This window comes from Neolamprologus brichardi, chromosome 16 (assembly GCF_056152115.1).
Source record: "Neolamprologus brichardi isolate AB-2024 chromosome 16, ASM5615211v1, whole genome shotgun sequence".
Taxonomy (NCBI): domain Eukaryota; kingdom Metazoa; phylum Chordata; class Actinopteri; order Cichliformes; family Cichlidae; genus Neolamprologus; species Neolamprologus brichardi.
The window spans coordinates 28,427,372-28,444,607 of record NC_142119.1 but is presented as its reverse complement, the minus strand read 5'-3'; the positions used below and the strand labels follow the sequence as shown (position 1 = coordinate 28,444,607).

Genomic DNA, 17,236 nt, shown 5'->3' with positions numbered 1-17,236 from the left:
AAAGACGCACTGGCTGCATAATGTAACTCTGCAGTCCTCTAAGGAGTCGGGCTCAGACAGAGAACATGGTGAGACTTCTGCAAAAGTTGCTACATTACTTATTATATGCTTTTATGCAATGGTGTTAACATTTCCAAAGAAAGCTTACTTTTGACCATTTGTTCTATTTTTCCAAAGTTGTTTGCACAAAAGTCAATATGAATATAGTATTGAGTCCTTTTTTTATTGGTACTTGGATTTCTATAAATTAAAATTGCATCATGCTGCTGTGGATACCTGGGTATAGATAAACCACAGACAGTGCCTAGCAATTTGATGATTTATGCACACAAATGTAAATATAATAATTTAAAAGTTTAAACTTCAAGGGAAAGTGAGTTGGAAAACATATTGTGTGTTCATGTGTCTTTGCAATATGTCAGAATACATGGCAACTTTCTATTCACACATAGCCGCAATGGCTCCGGGCAAATATATGGTGGAGTGTTTTATTTCTGCGCGATGGTCTATTCACATAGGTTCATGGGATGCGAGGGGCTTTCTTCATTCTTTAAACTGCTTTTCCAGACAAAATTGCTCACAACACAGCCAAGCTGTGGGATCAAATGTCTTTCCTTTGATTCTGACTTGCCGCTCCCCTTTCTTGGGTTTGTTATTTCTCAGCAAAGCCACGTGCAGTGGGAGTTAAAACACACTTGACATTTCCAATATTGTTACGCTATAAGGTTATAAATAATTCAGATAAGGAGCAGGGAGAAAAGGCAGTGGTTTACCAGGAAAATAGAATCCCTTATTGTCTCTACCTTGAGTTAAAGAAATACTGCTACATTTGCTTGTTGCTTTGTTTGTGGGAGTTGGATGATAAAGTCAATATCAACTTTATGGCAGCATATTCATCTGTTCAGTTTAACTCATTACCGAATCAGGAAGCAAATGGAAGTTTGCTTACCTCCTAAAAAGAATACTTTCAACACTTACAACGTGGTGTTTTTTTAATATTATGTTTTTTTTTTTAATGTGTGGAATGTTGTATTGTTTTAATAAAGTTTAATATTTTATCATGCACTGGAGCGGTTTTACCTACCACCTCCTCTGTCATTTTACTGCAGTAATGTTGCAATTATAGTTCATGTTTTAGATTTTTAGCTGGCTAGAAAATTCAATACAACGTGTAAACAAAACAAATTTAAAAGGGCCATTTTTCCTTGATTCTTTACTAATAACAGAATCCGTCACACTACCTTGTGATAAGCTAACAGAGTCATGGTAAAAAAGTTAATTCTCTTTAAATTCTAAGGTTTTATGTGTCAGGACATAATTAGAATTAATTCTTCCCGGACAGTTTTAAAATTGGGTAAATGCAACTTCAGATGAAATACAAATCCAAAAAGAAACTTATGAAGAAAATACTGAATAATACTAAATGTATTACTTTGCCATTGCACATGATTATTGGTCATCATCAGGTGTGGCCAAATCTACGAAGTTTATAGTTTATAAAACTATAAATAAAACGGTTCATAAAACCTGTGGACAAACTTGTATGAAAGCAGTTTGCAGGTCTGGACCATTCAGGTGTGTGTGTGTGTGTGTGTGTGTGTGTGTGTGTGTGTGTGTGTGTGTGTGTGTGTGTGTGTGTGTGTGTGTGTGTGTGTGTGTGTGTGTGTGTGTGTGTGTGTGTGTGTGTGTGTGTGTGTGTGTGTGTGTGTGTGTGTGTGTGTGTGTGTTAACAAGGATGAAAGACATCAGCAATGATGTGAAAGAGTCACCTTTTGCTGCCCATCAATCTGGGAAGGGTTACATGGCTGTTTGACATTCATTTTCTTACAGTGAGAAAGATTATTCACAAGTGGAAAACTATTTCAGCAAAAAAAAAAAAACCAGTGGAGTGGACGTACTAGCAAATTCAAAGGTCAGACTGTGCAATCCTCAGAAAAACTGGAAAATACCCAAGAGCTGCATCTTAAGACTCTACGGGCCTCATTTAGCATGCTAAATGTTAAAGTTCATGACAGTACAATTAGGAAAAAAAAAAACTGAACAAGTATGGCTTTTTAGGGAGGGTTGCCAGGGGAAAGCCTCTTCTTTAAGTTTGCATGTAAACACACCACAAGACAAGGAGCAATGTCCTTTTAGGAAATGAAACCAAAACGGAGATGTTTGTCTATAATGCACAGCACCACATGCAGAGAAAACAAAAAATATATTATATATAATATAAAATATTGGTATAAACTACTCATACCAGCTGTCAAGAGTAGTGATGGAGGGCAGGTGATTAAGGTTTTGTTTTGGAGCCACAGGACCTGGACATCCACGAGCACCTTTGTATACCAAAGTATTCTAGAGTCAATTATGACATCTATCGGACAGCTAAAGCTTGTATGAAACTGGTCATGCAAGAGAACAAGTTTGCCAAGCACACTAGCATATTTATAGAATGGCTGAAAAAGAAAAGGGTTGAGGTGTTATAATGGCCCAGATTCAACACTCAACCTGACTTAAATGGTGTTGTGGGACGTTAAGAGAGCTGTGCATAAACAAATGCCCAGAAGCCCCTATGAACTGAAGTAACATGGTAAAGATGATGTGAGAGGAGAATGACGGAACGGACCACATCTTCCAAACTTGAACACTACGCAGCCGCGCCACAGACGAGTGGGCAAAAGTTTCTGCACAATGATGTGACAGACTAGCAGTCACACAGAAAATGATTACTGACTGTTAATTCTGCTGAAGTTGGCTCTACAAACTATTGAAGCACGAGGTGTACTTATTATTTCTTATTCCTCCCCCCCTGAATTTTGGTTTAGTGTTTGTCTAATCAGCACGGTGGCACGGTGGTTAGCACTGTTGCCGCACAGCAAGAAGGTCCTGAGTTCAATTCCAACATCAGGCCGGGGTCTTTCTGTGTGGAGTTTGCATGTTCTCCCCGTGTTTGCGTGGGTTCCCTCCGGGTACTCCGGCTTCCTCCCACCGTCCAAAGACATGCAGCTTGTGGGGATAGGTTAATTGGAAAATCCAAATTGTCACTAGGTGTGAATGTGCGAATGGATGTGAGTGCGAATGGTTGTCTGTCCCTGTGTGTTGGCCCTGCGACAGACTGGCGACCTGTCCAGGGTGTACCCTGCCTCTCGCCCTATGACAGCTGGGATAGGCTCCAGCGCCCCCCGCGACCCTGAAAAGGATGAGCGGAAGCGAATGGATGGATGGTTTGTCTAATCATCTCAGGTTGCCTTTACCTCATCTTTAAGACCTGATATGGACTAAAGAGAATTTTTATGTCTTAATGTGTAAAATATTGCTATTGACAGACTATATACTGTTTTACCATCACAATAGGTAGTATGCCAACTGATATGAATTCTTTGATCAAAATCATTTTAAAAGGGAATTATTATTATTAAAGAGGATTTATTGTATCAATAGAAAATTGATATGCAGACTATCAGTGCAAGTAAATTGTGCAAGGCATGGTGTCACTTAATAAGTAAAAATGTAAATAGACAAAGGAATAAAAAGGATGTCTTATTCCTTTCTCAGACGTCACTCTGTGTTGTATTCCTGATTGTGACTTTTCTGCACACACAAACCACATACTCACCTTACCACGATTCAGAATTCACCTTCCGATTCCCAACTTTATTCCCACTGCTATTCATCTGTGTAACCTTACAGCTCACATGGAAGTTTTATTGATTCAAATGGGTTTTAAATGGCTGCACTTGCCAGCCTAACGCTCCCACAACTTTGCACCTTGTTTGTCAATTTGTTATTGATTGCTCTGAGGTGGACGCTTCCCTGTGGTCTCCGCTGCTGGGTAAGTGAGCTAGTCATGACCCACTTACTGGATTCACCTTCTTATTTCTATGGTTCTATGGACGTTTTTCTCATACTAATGTCTGGCATTTGCAGGGATTCACGTTTAAAATACATCAAACTGTGGACAGTCTTTAAGATTCAGAATGGTTAGCAAAATTGCCCAATTACCACTGCCGATTATCTTTTCCCACAGTGGCACAGTCCCCAAGGGGATGTTGCTAAAGGCCAAGCAGGACGGCTTCTCAGACCGGCAGGTTGGTCAGATTCTAGGCTGCAATGAGGGAGTAGCAAGAGAGCTGAGGCTCAATTATGGCATCAGACCTTGGGTCAAACAGGTGAGCATTACTGGGCTGATCCTTTTAGTAGAGACCAGATGGGCTCAGATAACTGACTCTGGCTAATCGATATACACACACAACTCAACAGAAAAGTATCCTCTGGCTACAAATATATTTAAAAGGGAAGCATAAAAAATGCATATAGCGAGAGAGTCAATAAATTTGTCTTTGCATCTCAGTCTGCATTGACATGTCCTTTGTCCAAATTGTATTTCTTGAACCAGGTGACTAAATTATTAACATCTGCAAATCCAATTAGCGTGGCATGAAATCAGTTTTTTACAGGGCCGGGACAACAGCAGAGTTCATAAGCGTAAAGGGATGAAGCTATATCAGCTTCAGAGGCTTTTTAGTAGTCCAAATGTATTTTTATTTAATACATCATTTGATTAATAATACAGCTAGTACATGTTCTGTCTTACACATGATAATCTTCTGCAAAGTGAATGTACTCATTATGCGGTATAATGAGTACACCTCGTAAAAATGAGCAGTTGCCTAATTTCTTCGGAGAGTCTGCATGCTCTTCAAATGCTTAAACTGGTTTACTCCCATTTTGGCCATTATGATTACATTATAGAGTAGTAGTTGAGAGTAATATTTTATTTTATTATTATTATTTTTTTTAATGCCCCATTTTTAACATTTTGTTTTCTCTCATCTCAGATTGACACTTTGGCTGCAGAGTACCCAGCAATGACCAACTACCTGTATTGTACTTACCACGGTCAGGTATGTGGTCTCGGAAAAACAAAGTCATTTGTAAATATACAATTATTGAATGTATAAAATTGAATTACTGTATCTCTTACTATGTGATGCACACAGTTTGTTTGTTTGCCTACAGACTTTTTCACTGTCAGGAGTTGAATAGACAAAATGAACACACAGGAACATCTTAGGCCCGTGAAGGTTCTTATCTAAATCTGATATTATGATGTCATCATGTGGCCTGGTAGGCATCTACAAATGGGCTAAAATTACCCATTTGTAGCATTTATCCACCTTGAACACTTTGTAAAAGCACATCATTTTAATTTAAATTTTAAATCCACGAAAATATATAATTGTATCACTATGTTGCCTAGCATCAACCTAACAATAGAATAAAATCACAGTCCAAACAATACTGTAGCATGAGCAAACACTAGTATATTTACTAGCAAATGCTCATATTAATCCACTGGCTAACTTTCTTATTTGTTTTGAGAAGACAATGAAAGAAAATTTGTCAGCAAAATAAGGCTAAAACATGGTTTATGTATGCAAGAGTCTATCGTTGATTTGTCTGCTTCACTAGGAGCACGATCTGGACTTTAAAGACCAGGGAATTATGGTTCTTGGTTGTGGACCCTACCACATAGGTGAGTGTAATAATAAACAGTTTGTCTATTTATTTATTTATTGCAATATGTGATAATAAAAATAGCACTATTACTTCTAAGATGTACATTTTTCATTATTTCTCTTGTGTCTAGTGTTTTTTTTTTTTTTTTTTTACCCAGAAGGGATATAACTGAAACTTGCTGCATTTTGTTTCAAGTTAAAACTTTGTAGGATGAAATTATTTTTGAAATTGTGATCTTCCTTTGATGGCCAACCTATTTATCAACCATTTGACCACCAGGCAGCAGTGTTGAGTTTGACTGGTGCGCGGTGTCCAGCATCAGAGCCTTGAGACAAATGGGCAAGAAGACGGTTGTAGTAAACCACAACCCAGAGACGGTCAGCACAGACTTCGATGAGTGTGATCGCCTTTACTTTGAAGAACTGACCCTGGAACGCATTCTGGATATCACCCAGCAGGAGGTTAAAACGCTACCGAACACGTGACTTTTTTCATTTGTGGAAATTCAAACAAAATACATATATTTCTCTACTTTTTGTAAACGAACAAATATTTTAATGCAATACAATTAAGACACTGTCCAAACCAAACAAACATAGTACAACTTTAAATGTTGAATTACTGAAAATACCAAAGATAAATGTACTGCCCTGCTTTGATCTAAAACTCTAAGCCTATCACAGCTCAGAGTGTTGAGGCAGTAGACCCTGGGTAGGTCACCAATATGTTAAAGGGTTTTGTCAATGAAAACGATTATATTCATATGTAAACTGTGGAATCTGATTTAAATATTGCATTGCCACCAATTTAAATTTCCCATAAACAGAGTTATATTGATTAAGTACATGATGCATATTTATTAAAGAAATCAATCTTGACAGCTATATCAAAGGCAGAGTGCACTCGTGGACTTAAATGTTTGCCCGATAATACTGGCAAGTAGATTTATAATCCGAGACCAGCACACAAGCACTCATATAATGGCATAATAACTTCTCTGCACTGCTGAAGAATAATTCTTTATTGAAAAATATATAGAAATCAAACATTAGCAGCGTGACCGTGACTTATTACCATGGACTACCCACAGAGTAGATCGCCGCAGTGTTGGGGGAAAAATACCTTCTCTGCTCAGAGTGGCATGGATGAAACATAACCACCACTGTCCAAATTTTCTCGTATTCTTATATATGAATTCAGAAAACAGTTAAGCAAGCAGCTTTGTCACCCTTTATGTGTCACACCAATTTTTGCCTCAAAAACCAGCTTAACATAACTCTTTTAAATGGGGGGAAAAATTGAATTGGCAGTGAATGGACATTTTGCTTTTGTAGTTTTGCGTGGGTTGTTTTTTTATATATATATTTCTAATATTTTTTTAAGCATTTCTAGTATGTTTTTATATTTCTAAAATATCTGTTTCTGCTTTTGGTTTACATAATGCAACATTGCATAATGAAGATGGGTTTTTTTTATGGTTATTTCTGGATTTATAGGTTGATCTATGATCCTACTCTTACTCATGACTAGAAGATGTGGGCAGTAACTGGAAAAAAAAATAAGATGGGTCATACAAGTGGTAGAGCTCGAGTTAGGGTGTGATGCTAGGTCTTTTAGGAACCTGATCAGAGATGCTGCTGCTCCACATTACGAGGAAGAGCTGAGGTGGATTGAGAATCACGACTAGGAAATCTTATCGGAGCCCATGTAGGTGATGTGTTTCAAGCATGCCTTACCATCAATAAACCCTAGGGCAGTCTGAGGACACTACGGACTAACTTGGCCTTGGCAACTCCCAAGATGAGATAGAAGCAGTGGCTAGGCAGGGGGAGATTTTTGGGGGCTCTGCGTAGACTCTTACCCCTGCAACCTGGACATGGAGAAGTGGTAAATGGTTGTTGGATTGATGATTTTATGAACAAAAACAAAGGAACAGTGTATTGTGGACTTTTATAAATAAATTATTTGACAGTTAGCATTCTAAATGTAGCTAACTTCCATCTCCATATTTTCGTACTTGGAGTAAAAGTACTTTGCACGATTCTTAACTTTATATATCTTACTCTGAGCCTTATACAGCTCCTCAGCTCATCCGGTCTGAAATGAGCCATTTTGGCTCCCATTTAAGCCAACGTTCTTCTGGTTCATTGCCCTTTTGCAAACAAACAACTTGAACAACAGGTGGACAGGGTTACTGTGTCCCTAGCAAGAGCGATGCGCCCTCCGCCAGAGCGATGTGCCTGAGATGCCTTTATTAAGGATGTCCCGACTCTTTGATGTCATAAAGACTCAAAAGTAGGAAAGGGAAAAACTGCTTGAAAACTTTTGACTCACAGACCGACCTCTTCATTTGGCTGTGTGTAATAATTATTAACTCATAATGGGTCCACTTTAAGGTTGCTGGAAGAACTGAAATGTAATTTCACATATATAACTAGGCTTGATTAGTATCATGCATATAATGACGCATTATTTTTGCTTTATTTTGCAAGTGTGTGTGTGTGTGTGTGTGTGTGTGTGTGTGTGTGGCGTAAGGTGACTCGGACGTTGTCAAAGAATATTCAAGGGCAACGTCTCCCTGCTATTTTCCGTGTATAGGTTTGTTGGCGCCTGTGTATTTATGTTGTGTTCTGTGTTTGTATACTTCTGTCCGCTGACTTTCCCTTGCAGGGGAAATGTAATCCAGTTAAAGTTGCGATGGGATCAGAGTGTGATTAAGTGTTTGTTTGTTCAGGGAGATAGCATTACCATCAATCCCTCTCTCACAGCTACAGTTTGTATATGTGTGTGTGATAAATATGGCATTAGAGCATGGAGATAAACCCTGGACAGGAGCAGGAGAGCAAGGCCATGAATAATGAAGAGATACAACCTGGCATTGCCATGGAAACAGCATCCCCCTTGGATCAGCTAGAAAGGAAAAGGGGCTGCACGCTGTTATTAAAAGGAGCTCGTACACACACACACACACACACTCTCACACATACATCTTCCCCGGTGATAACTAAACCCATGGCGCGACCAAGATCAACTCTTTGTGCTTGTCTCATATTTTCACTGTGATCAGAGGTCAGAATAATTGAAAGTGGTTTCAGAATGTAGATCTTGGCTTATAGGCAGGGTTTCCCTCCTCCCGTCTTTTCTCCCCTCTTCCTCTTCTTGTTTTAGTATTCTAGTTGATTTAGTGTCTGCTCTCTTTTGCATTCTTCTTGTTCTATTTACTCCTCTCCAGGGTTGCTCTGGCTGCATTGTATCAGTGGGAGGTCAGATTCCTAACAACCTAGCCGTCCCCTTGCACATGAGTGGGGTGAAGATTCTCGGGACGAGCCCCCTGCAGATCGACCGAGCTGAAGAGCGCTCAGTCTTCTCCAGTATCCTGGATGACCTCGAGGTTGCCCAAGCCCCATGGAGGGCCCTGAGCTCCCTGGTGAGAGGAAACTCACAAATTCTGAATTATTGATGTGATAAAGTTATATAGTAGTACAATGCTGGGATGCAGATTTTTCTCAGCAAACTCTTTACCTGTGGCCCAAGGATCAGTGTTATACCATTTAATTATTTCTGATAAGGGAAAAAAAAATCAAAATGTATTGAAAGAGGTTTTAATTTTGAGTTGGTGCTTATACATGAGACTTGCCCTAACACATAATGGCACTTCAAATACTAATTAGCATTCTTAACTTCTTCTTTTTCTTTTCCTTCAGTTTGTGCGGTACATGCTTTCTCTTGTATACACCATCACAAAATGCAAGAGTGACATTTGCGACTTGTCGCTGCAGTTAACAATTTTGAGGCAAAGATTTTAAGGCAATATTTTGAGTCAAAGCATGTAAAGATATTTACTTGTATACATTGCTAGATTTATTATAGCTCTGCTATGAAAAGTGTGTTAATATTGCAGCCATTTAAAAAGTTTTCAGAGTCAAAACATGGTGTAAAACAGTTCCTGGAGAAACTGTAACAAGGTTTTGCTTGTCAGCTGAGGCAGAGAACATAAAGTGATTGGAAATGTTACTTTGACAAGGTTCAGCCAAGTGATGTCTGCTCAGCTATGGCAGTTTTGCTTCGTTTCTATAAGACGATCTTGATGGTTTACTGGGAACTCCTTCTATGAATATCAATCATAGTGTTTGGATGAGAAATTTCAAAACTATGAAAAATATTAAGATCATCAAACCCCACACAGAGTTTACTGATGCACATATTTGACCATGGAAATACCTTTTTTCTGATTTATCAATTAGCATTATTTTTCATATTTAGAAAGAATTTTCTACACGCTTATTATTTCTAAAATATATTCCTTACAAAGGTACTATTCACTACTACGTGCATGTCCTTTTTTAGTCTTTTTCTTGTAATTGGCTGGCTATACTCACTCCTGGCTCCATCTGAATGAAACACTGGCAGACTGCTCTGTGGAACATGCGGAGCACTGTGGAAATATGTCTGCAGTCGGTGCTAAAATGTCTCTTCCATTACCTTTGCTCTTGTATTCAGTTACCACTGAGGAGTGATTATCTAGTTCACACACACAGATAGAGTTCCTTCTCTCCAAGGTTTGCGTATATTCTATATTCATGCCAGTCTTTGAGAACTGTTTTGTTTTTAATTGGCTGGAATAACTCCAGGAGAGCCTCAGGGAGATGGTTCTTGCATCTCTGGGAAGCTATTTTCTGTTTGGTAAATGGTACTTCACCTGGTGAGTGAACAGTGGGTAATGATAGAGAGAAAAAGACCAGACATGCGGTGAAACAGAATAGAGAGAGAACGATGATGATAATGATGATGATGAGGAGGAGGAGGACATTCAGCCTTGCTTTTGCTTCTAGACTCTGTCCACAACTCCTACAATTTCTTCGTTCACTCTTTCATGACAGAGGGAGGGTTCAAAAGGGAGATGAATGTAAGCCCCATGCTTTTTCACTCTTGAAGCACTTATCTTCCCCCTTGTTTTTTGCTTGATTTGTTCTGTTCTTCGCAGATATGGGAGTACACCCTTTGTTCATGAGACACTAGTATAATGTGTGTTTTTGAACTGAGAAAAGGGAAAACAGGGGCTTGCTGTATAAAAGATTTAAGAGGATGAGCACAAGCATTCCTTCTTTTGATATATTTAGTCTTTTATCTGAGGTGTCTGTAATCAGTAAGCTTTCTTATTACAACAACAACCACAACAACATAGTAGTTACACAAGTCAGCTGAATCTAGGTATTATTAAATGTACTTTGATACTCTGGTTAAACTGTCATGTCTGGACTAAATATTCTCCCTCATTTAGAGTTTTTAACACATTTTAGTATGTCAAAGGCATAAAATATTTTTTCACTTTGTCCTCCAAAACTGATGTATTTGTAATTTACACAGATGTGCTAAACAGCTAATATGCAGAACTTTTATTCTATAAAAAGCAAAATTGCACTGGATGTTGATGAACGTTTGCATTTGTAAGCACCTGTCCAATTTTATATTAGCAACCCCAACTCTCCCCCTAATATCAACTGGATTTTAAAACCTTTATGTTTCAATTAAAGTTGTTTACTACAAAATGTAAAATTGCAGAAACGGGGAAGAAAAAATCCCACTTCAGTTGACAGATGTGTTTTTCTAAAATTTTAGTGCAGTGTCACTGGAGCTTCAAGATGCACATTTATATGTGGAGCTCCGAGTTGTGGCAGCTTATTCCCTTTGATTTCTGGCCCAACTATAATACGTCTGCTGTACACTTCTGTCTCCTCACAGGAAGACGCGTTTGCCTTCGCTAACCAGGTGGGGTATCCCTGTCTGCTGAGGCCCTCCTATGTTCTGAGGTAGGTTTTAATATATCATAACAACCAGACTAATCTCGTTTCCCATCACAAAGGTTGCGGTAGTTCAAATTCTCTTATTCCATCAGCAGTCTCTTAACTGTAAATGTTGCATATTAATCATTAATACTTCAAAATATATAGATATTTTTAGATAATTTGCTTCATCTTTTTCCAAAAAATATAGACTGTAGTAGCCTGCAAGTATAAAATCTAATCAGAATTTATCTTGTGCCACGTTTTTGTCCTAAATAAATACACACTAAGTGCACCCTTGGTTTTACTGAGACTTGAGAGGGAAATCATTGGAATTTCTTAACAGCTAATTCACAGCGTAATTACTAGATGAATAAAACACATTTTAAGTTATGATGATTAATGAACTTCATTCACTCAAACGCTGCTGCAGTCATGCAGTGACACTTTTGTCCAGAAGGTGTCATGATGGCACCCTGGATTCAGCAGGCAGTCTGCTGTCACCCAAAACGTATGTTTCTACATTCAAGCTGTGATGTTGTTTTAAACAGGATTTGTCTGTTCACTGCAGGGGACTGTGGGAAACCCATGAGTTTTGTGCACGAGGCAATATTAATGTAATTCAGTCAAGTGATATGTACCAGTATTAAAGTGTGCTTCTGTTTGATGTTGAAGGAACTATAATCATACCGTTTATGATCGAATGAAATGAATAATAATCCACTTACAGTGACTTCTGTTGAATACCAGTGGAGTGGAAGCTCCTCTCTTCTCCGTAGCATCAGTGTTCGATGAACTCATCCTGATCTTTAGCATCCCTACAGCTTTTTTCACTTTTTTCCCCTCTGTCATGCTTGCTAATATATTTTGAGTGTTCTGCTCAGCCTCATTACATATGCAGAGATACTCAGATTTACACACTAAACACTCTCATCCTTGTCGGAATCATACTTCAGTTTTCTGTAGAAGTAAAATGTGCACACAAACAACAAAAGTGATACTATTTGCATATTTAACTTAATCTTTCCATTTAGTTGTGTAAACATTTGCTTAGTATTGTTACTGCTGTGACAAGCAAAGCAGACTTTAAACTACTCTGTAGTTTTACCATTTTATGAAGGTCGCGTCTTCTAAACATGCATCTGAGATGTGAGTCCAGAGCAGGAAGATTGAGACATCGTCTCATTCTTTGCTTTTAACAAATGCTGCAAAAGCTTTTCTTGAAAATACAAAGTGCAAATGCAAAGTCCTGAAGATTTGCTACGCGTGTGAAATATCATCTGTGTGGGTGAGTTACCATAGTCGCTTTTATTAGTGGGGGAGAGGGGACAAAAAAGCATCAAGTGAGTTTATTGCTCTCCAGTTCTTTTAATAAGTGTCTGATATGGTGAAATGTCTCTGACTCGGAGCCGGCTGGAAGTCTTGGAAGTTGAAATCCCATCAGAATGTGAAAGTAACCAAACGAGGGTTTACAACTGAGCACCCAATTAATACTTTCTCAGAAATACTAAAACAGTCCTTAAAGAAATAACTGAAATGTTGTCTGTTTGGTGGATTGAGTTTTTGGCATTTTCCAACTGGCCAACCCTAACTTATTGTCTGTCAGACATTAGGATCATTTTACATCAGGCATGTGGCCTTTTACTGAAAGTTGGTTAAGATTAAGACCGCATTTTTACTTACTCCTTAAAAAGTCTTGAATTTTGAAAGTATGATGATTACCATTACATTATCCAGCAAATATGTGAACCTCTTTAGAACTAAAACTCATTGTAATCACAACCTTTACTAATCCTGCTAATACTGGACACATTATATGCTGGGCTAATGGATGGAAAGACATTAAAGCATAGACATTTTAGGGGGTTTTAATAGAATGCTGACCTTTGATTTTGGCCAACACTGGGCACATAAGCCATCGAGTTTTTACTCTGCAGCACTTACACAGCATGCTGAACAGCTTTAATCTTAATGGCTGGATACATTTGAATGTTCTGAGAATAGTGAGGCAAAAACTAGATGGCATCTGAGTCAGTTATATGCCTTCATTTAAAAGCGATATAAATATATCACTGGTTTCCTGAATGAAGGGTCAGTTTTGTGTTGGGGTTTAGACATACAGTATATCTGCCTCTAAGCTACAGAGAGCTAAGGTATAAAGCTCTGACCCAAGCATGAGGCCTTCCTTCGTCCTGTTTCACTCAACCACGCTTTTTCTATCAGGAGGATAGCCCAGCTAGCAGTCTAAAATCAAAAACAACAACCACAACAAAACTAGCCTAAATCCATTGTTTTTTAATGATGAAGATCTGAACTCATTTTCTAGAGCCTGGAGTGCTTTTCGACCTAAATAGCTGTTCTTCTCCCAGTCTCCCTCGCTCCTTATTTCAACTGTTTCCAGACCTTGTTCCTGATGGTAATAGTGATGCAATGGAGAGATAATGAGTGTTTTTGAACAATCATTTGAAGCTTGTATGTTCTCCTCTTTTGCTTGTTTCTCATCCTCTCCTGTGCCCTTTTGATTTCCCTTCCTCACTCTCTCTCCCTCGCCTGCATCGTGCCAGTGGCTCTGCTATGAACGTTGTGTACGGTGAAGAGGAGATGAAACGCTTCTTGGAAGAGGCTGCACACGTGTCCCAGGTGAGCTCACTCTTAACTGTGTGTACTTACCTGCACCTGCAAAAGAGACATATTGCGATAAAACTCTCTAATGTCTCACCCTTATTTTTTTCTTTCTACTGGTCCCTCTGTCTAGCACATACAATCACATTAATTTTGCACAAAGTTGTCCCTTTGCTTTCAATTAACTAATGCTACCAGCTGGCAACGGCTGTTGACTAGTAATATGTGCCCATCTCTACTCCACTGAACACCTAGGCAGCTTGGAGGCAGTTGGCCCCTCCAAGGGCCTTTGCTTAGGGCTATATGCGTACACACATGCACATTTTACACCTTCAGAGCACCAAAGCAAACCTTTTAATGGCATTTTAATAGACTTGGAACAAGGTAATAATCACAGCCTCTTGTAGTTAAAAGCAAAATAAGGAAAAATGTGTGCAAAAATAGAAATATCTTATCTGCATACATGGATGAACTTGTATGTGGTTAAGCTACGGGGATCAGGTGTTCAGTCTGCTGTGTCGCCTGATGCTGATGGTGGCCAGGGAAGTGGACGCTGTATGCAATGTGTTAGGGACCTGAAGCATGGCAAGAAGGTGCAGATCCATGCCTGGCTAAAAACAAACCCTAGTCAGCCAAATCTCTCCAGCAACATTATTGTTGTGCTGTTCATTGACTGCCTGTTCTTCAACGTGACTGACAAGAAGTTAAAATTACGGTGTATAAAAGAAAAATGCAACAACTGGGCAGTGTCACCTCTTTTTCTTATGTTTGAATGAGGCAGTTGCAGTGACTCACCATCACCTCTTCGGGGTACAATGTGGTGTAATGTAATGGCACACGGCTAGCTGTTAACAAAAGTAATTGCCATAACCCACTGTGCACTGCTTTCTCAAGTGATGGCAAAAAATGGTAAAGCATTTAGGAGAAGAGAGACTTTCCTCAGAACTGGGTAGAATCCAAAAACTAAAATTACGTTGATGTTGGCACTAGGCCAGAAACTACTCTAAAACTCTAAAAAGTTCTCTTCATAAGATTCATATCTTCTTAATATGAATATACACAACTGAGTTTTGTTTTTTCCCCACAAATGTGTAACCTTGCTTGTGACTCTCTTTCAGGAGCATCCAGTTGTCATCACCAAATTCATACGTGGTGCCAGGGAGGTGGAGGTAGATGCTGTGGCCAAGAATGGCAAGGTGGCTTACTCTACAAAGGCATTACTGGCAATACAGGCTAAATATACAACATGTGCTAAGTGTTTAATTATGAGGTTCTTACAGTGCTCACACAAAGTACCAGACTATTTAAAAAGTGTGTGGCTTTGTTTAAAATATGACCTGTCCTAATGTTCTGGACTCTGTTTTTTATTTACATTGACAGTACTTTTTTTTTTCTTTTTTTAACATATATTCATTTATAGTATTCACAACATTTTTATTCGTCTCTATAGCCTGGTATTATTCAATCTTCCATTGTGCCTTAGTTTAAACTGAGAGGTAGGACAGATATTGAGCTTAGAAGAAAAATAAAGTGGAGCTAATCTCATTCATCTTGTATGAAAAACATCACAGCCCAGATAGATCTGATGGGAAGAATGGAATATATTAAAACCAAAGTACAGGAAAATGGCGGTACTAAATTATTTTTTCTATTTAGATTAGATCAGTTAAGGATACTTTTAAATGATTCTGCTTCAACATACTGACTTTTAAATCTGACAGTTCACACAGATTTAGTTTTCCGTTGCTTTGTTACTGGATTGAACTGCTGTGTTGTATGACATGCACATACAATAACTATGCACAACTTGGCTTGTTCCAATGACTGCTTGAAGGAAAACTCTATTTCAAAGTGCAGTCCAGTTAATACAATATCAGAAAGGTCAGTTATGCACTGGATATATTAGGTACACCTTGTTAGTACTGTGTTAGACCCCCTTTTTGCCTTCAGAACAGCCTTAATTCTTCATGGCATCAATTCAACAGTGTTGTGGAAACATTCCTCAGCTGCAGATTTGTGTGCAGCCAACAAATCTTCTACCACATCCCAAAGGTGGTCTATTGGCTTGAGATCTGTTGAGTATAGAGGCCGTGAACTCATTACGTTGTTCAAGAAGCCAGTTTAAGTTGATTTGAGATCTGTGACATGGTGCATTATCTTGCTGGAAGCAGTAATCAGGTAAACAGTGGTCATAAAGGAAACTGTCAATAAGAAACATTTACGTAGGTTGTGGCAGTTAAATAATATTTAGCTGGTACTACGGAGTGTGACAAGAAAATATTACTAGTGGTGTGCGGATCGATATTGAAATATTGATTCTTCCGATACCAGTAATTTATGTTCTAGAATCGATTCTCATATTAAAAATTAATATTTTAGTACTTTGGGGTAAATTTGTAGTTTATCATTAACTGGAACACAACGGAAAGAAACTATATCATTCGGATCATCTAAATTGGAAGGAACTACTTCCTCTTATGCCTTTCATAGTCATATGCGAAATACGGCCGTATAAATGTGTCGCAGCCCCTTGGCGTGCACACTCACAACAATGGCTGAGCGTAAACGGAGTCATGCATGGACGTATTTTACCTCCACAAACAGCCAATACGCACTTTGCGATACATGTGGCAAGACAGTGAGGTGTTGTGGCAACACTACTAACCTTGTCAAACACCTCAGATATCACAGAATATGACGAGCGTATGTTGAGGCGAACTGAAGAGAAGGAGAGGGACAGGTGCTGCTAGGGCGAGACAGACGTCTCTCACGGAGTCCTTTAGAGCTGCAGGCAGGCAACGTGTTCAAATAGGCACAACTTCAAGTTTTTTTTATTTCTATATGATAATTCTGCATTATTAAGCAATAAGAACAAGTAGTCTGATGTCCTGTAATCATTATGAAGCTATATTATTATTACAATTGCATATTACAATTATATATGAAATATAATGAAACAGTTTTTGTACAAAGTAGTAATAATAATAATAATACATTTTATTTATAGGCGCCTTTCAGACCCTCAAGGTCACCTTACAGTAGCACGTCAACAATACCATAAAAAACATAAGACAAATGTATATAGAGCAAACATGGTAGATAAAATTTAGACATAAACAGTCATAAAAGTATAAAAGCAAATATAAAAACTGAGCAAGGTAAAAATGCCTTAAGACAGATCAGGTGTATGCAATTCTAAACAGATGGGTTTTGAGTAGTGATTTAAAAGTGGTGAGACAGTGTGTGGTCCGTAGAGCAAGTGGAAGTGCATTCCAAAGTCTCGGGGCAGAACAACTAAAGGCTCTGAGTCCCATGGTAGTCAG

The 17,236-nt window shown here is 38.6% G+C and overlaps 1 protein-coding gene across 3 annotated transcripts in view; it reads left to right on the top strand.

Annotated features, from left to right (window-relative positions):
• Positions 1 to 17,236, top strand: part of cps1 (carbamoyl-phosphate synthase 1, mitochondrial) — a 60,581-nt gene that overhangs the window by 18,100 nt on the left and 25,245 nt on the right. For all 3 annotated transcript variants that reach the window (XM_087830051.1, XM_087830050.1, XM_087830052.1), the window contains exons 22-29: positions 4,016 to 4,157; positions 4,827 to 4,892; positions 5,461 to 5,524; positions 5,788 to 5,969; positions 8,741 to 8,935; positions 11,251 to 11,318; positions 13,856 to 13,931; positions 15,032 to 15,109. In XM_087830051.1, the coding sequence (XP_087686177.1) occupies positions 4,016 to 4,157; positions 4,827 to 4,892; positions 5,461 to 5,524; positions 5,788 to 5,969; positions 8,741 to 8,935; positions 11,251 to 11,318; positions 13,856 to 13,931; positions 15,032 to 15,109 (871 nt within the window). The remainder of the gene's footprint in view (positions 1 to 4,015; positions 4,158 to 4,826; positions 4,893 to 5,460; positions 5,525 to 5,787; positions 5,970 to 8,740; positions 8,936 to 11,250; positions 11,319 to 13,855; positions 13,932 to 15,031; positions 15,110 to 17,236) is intronic.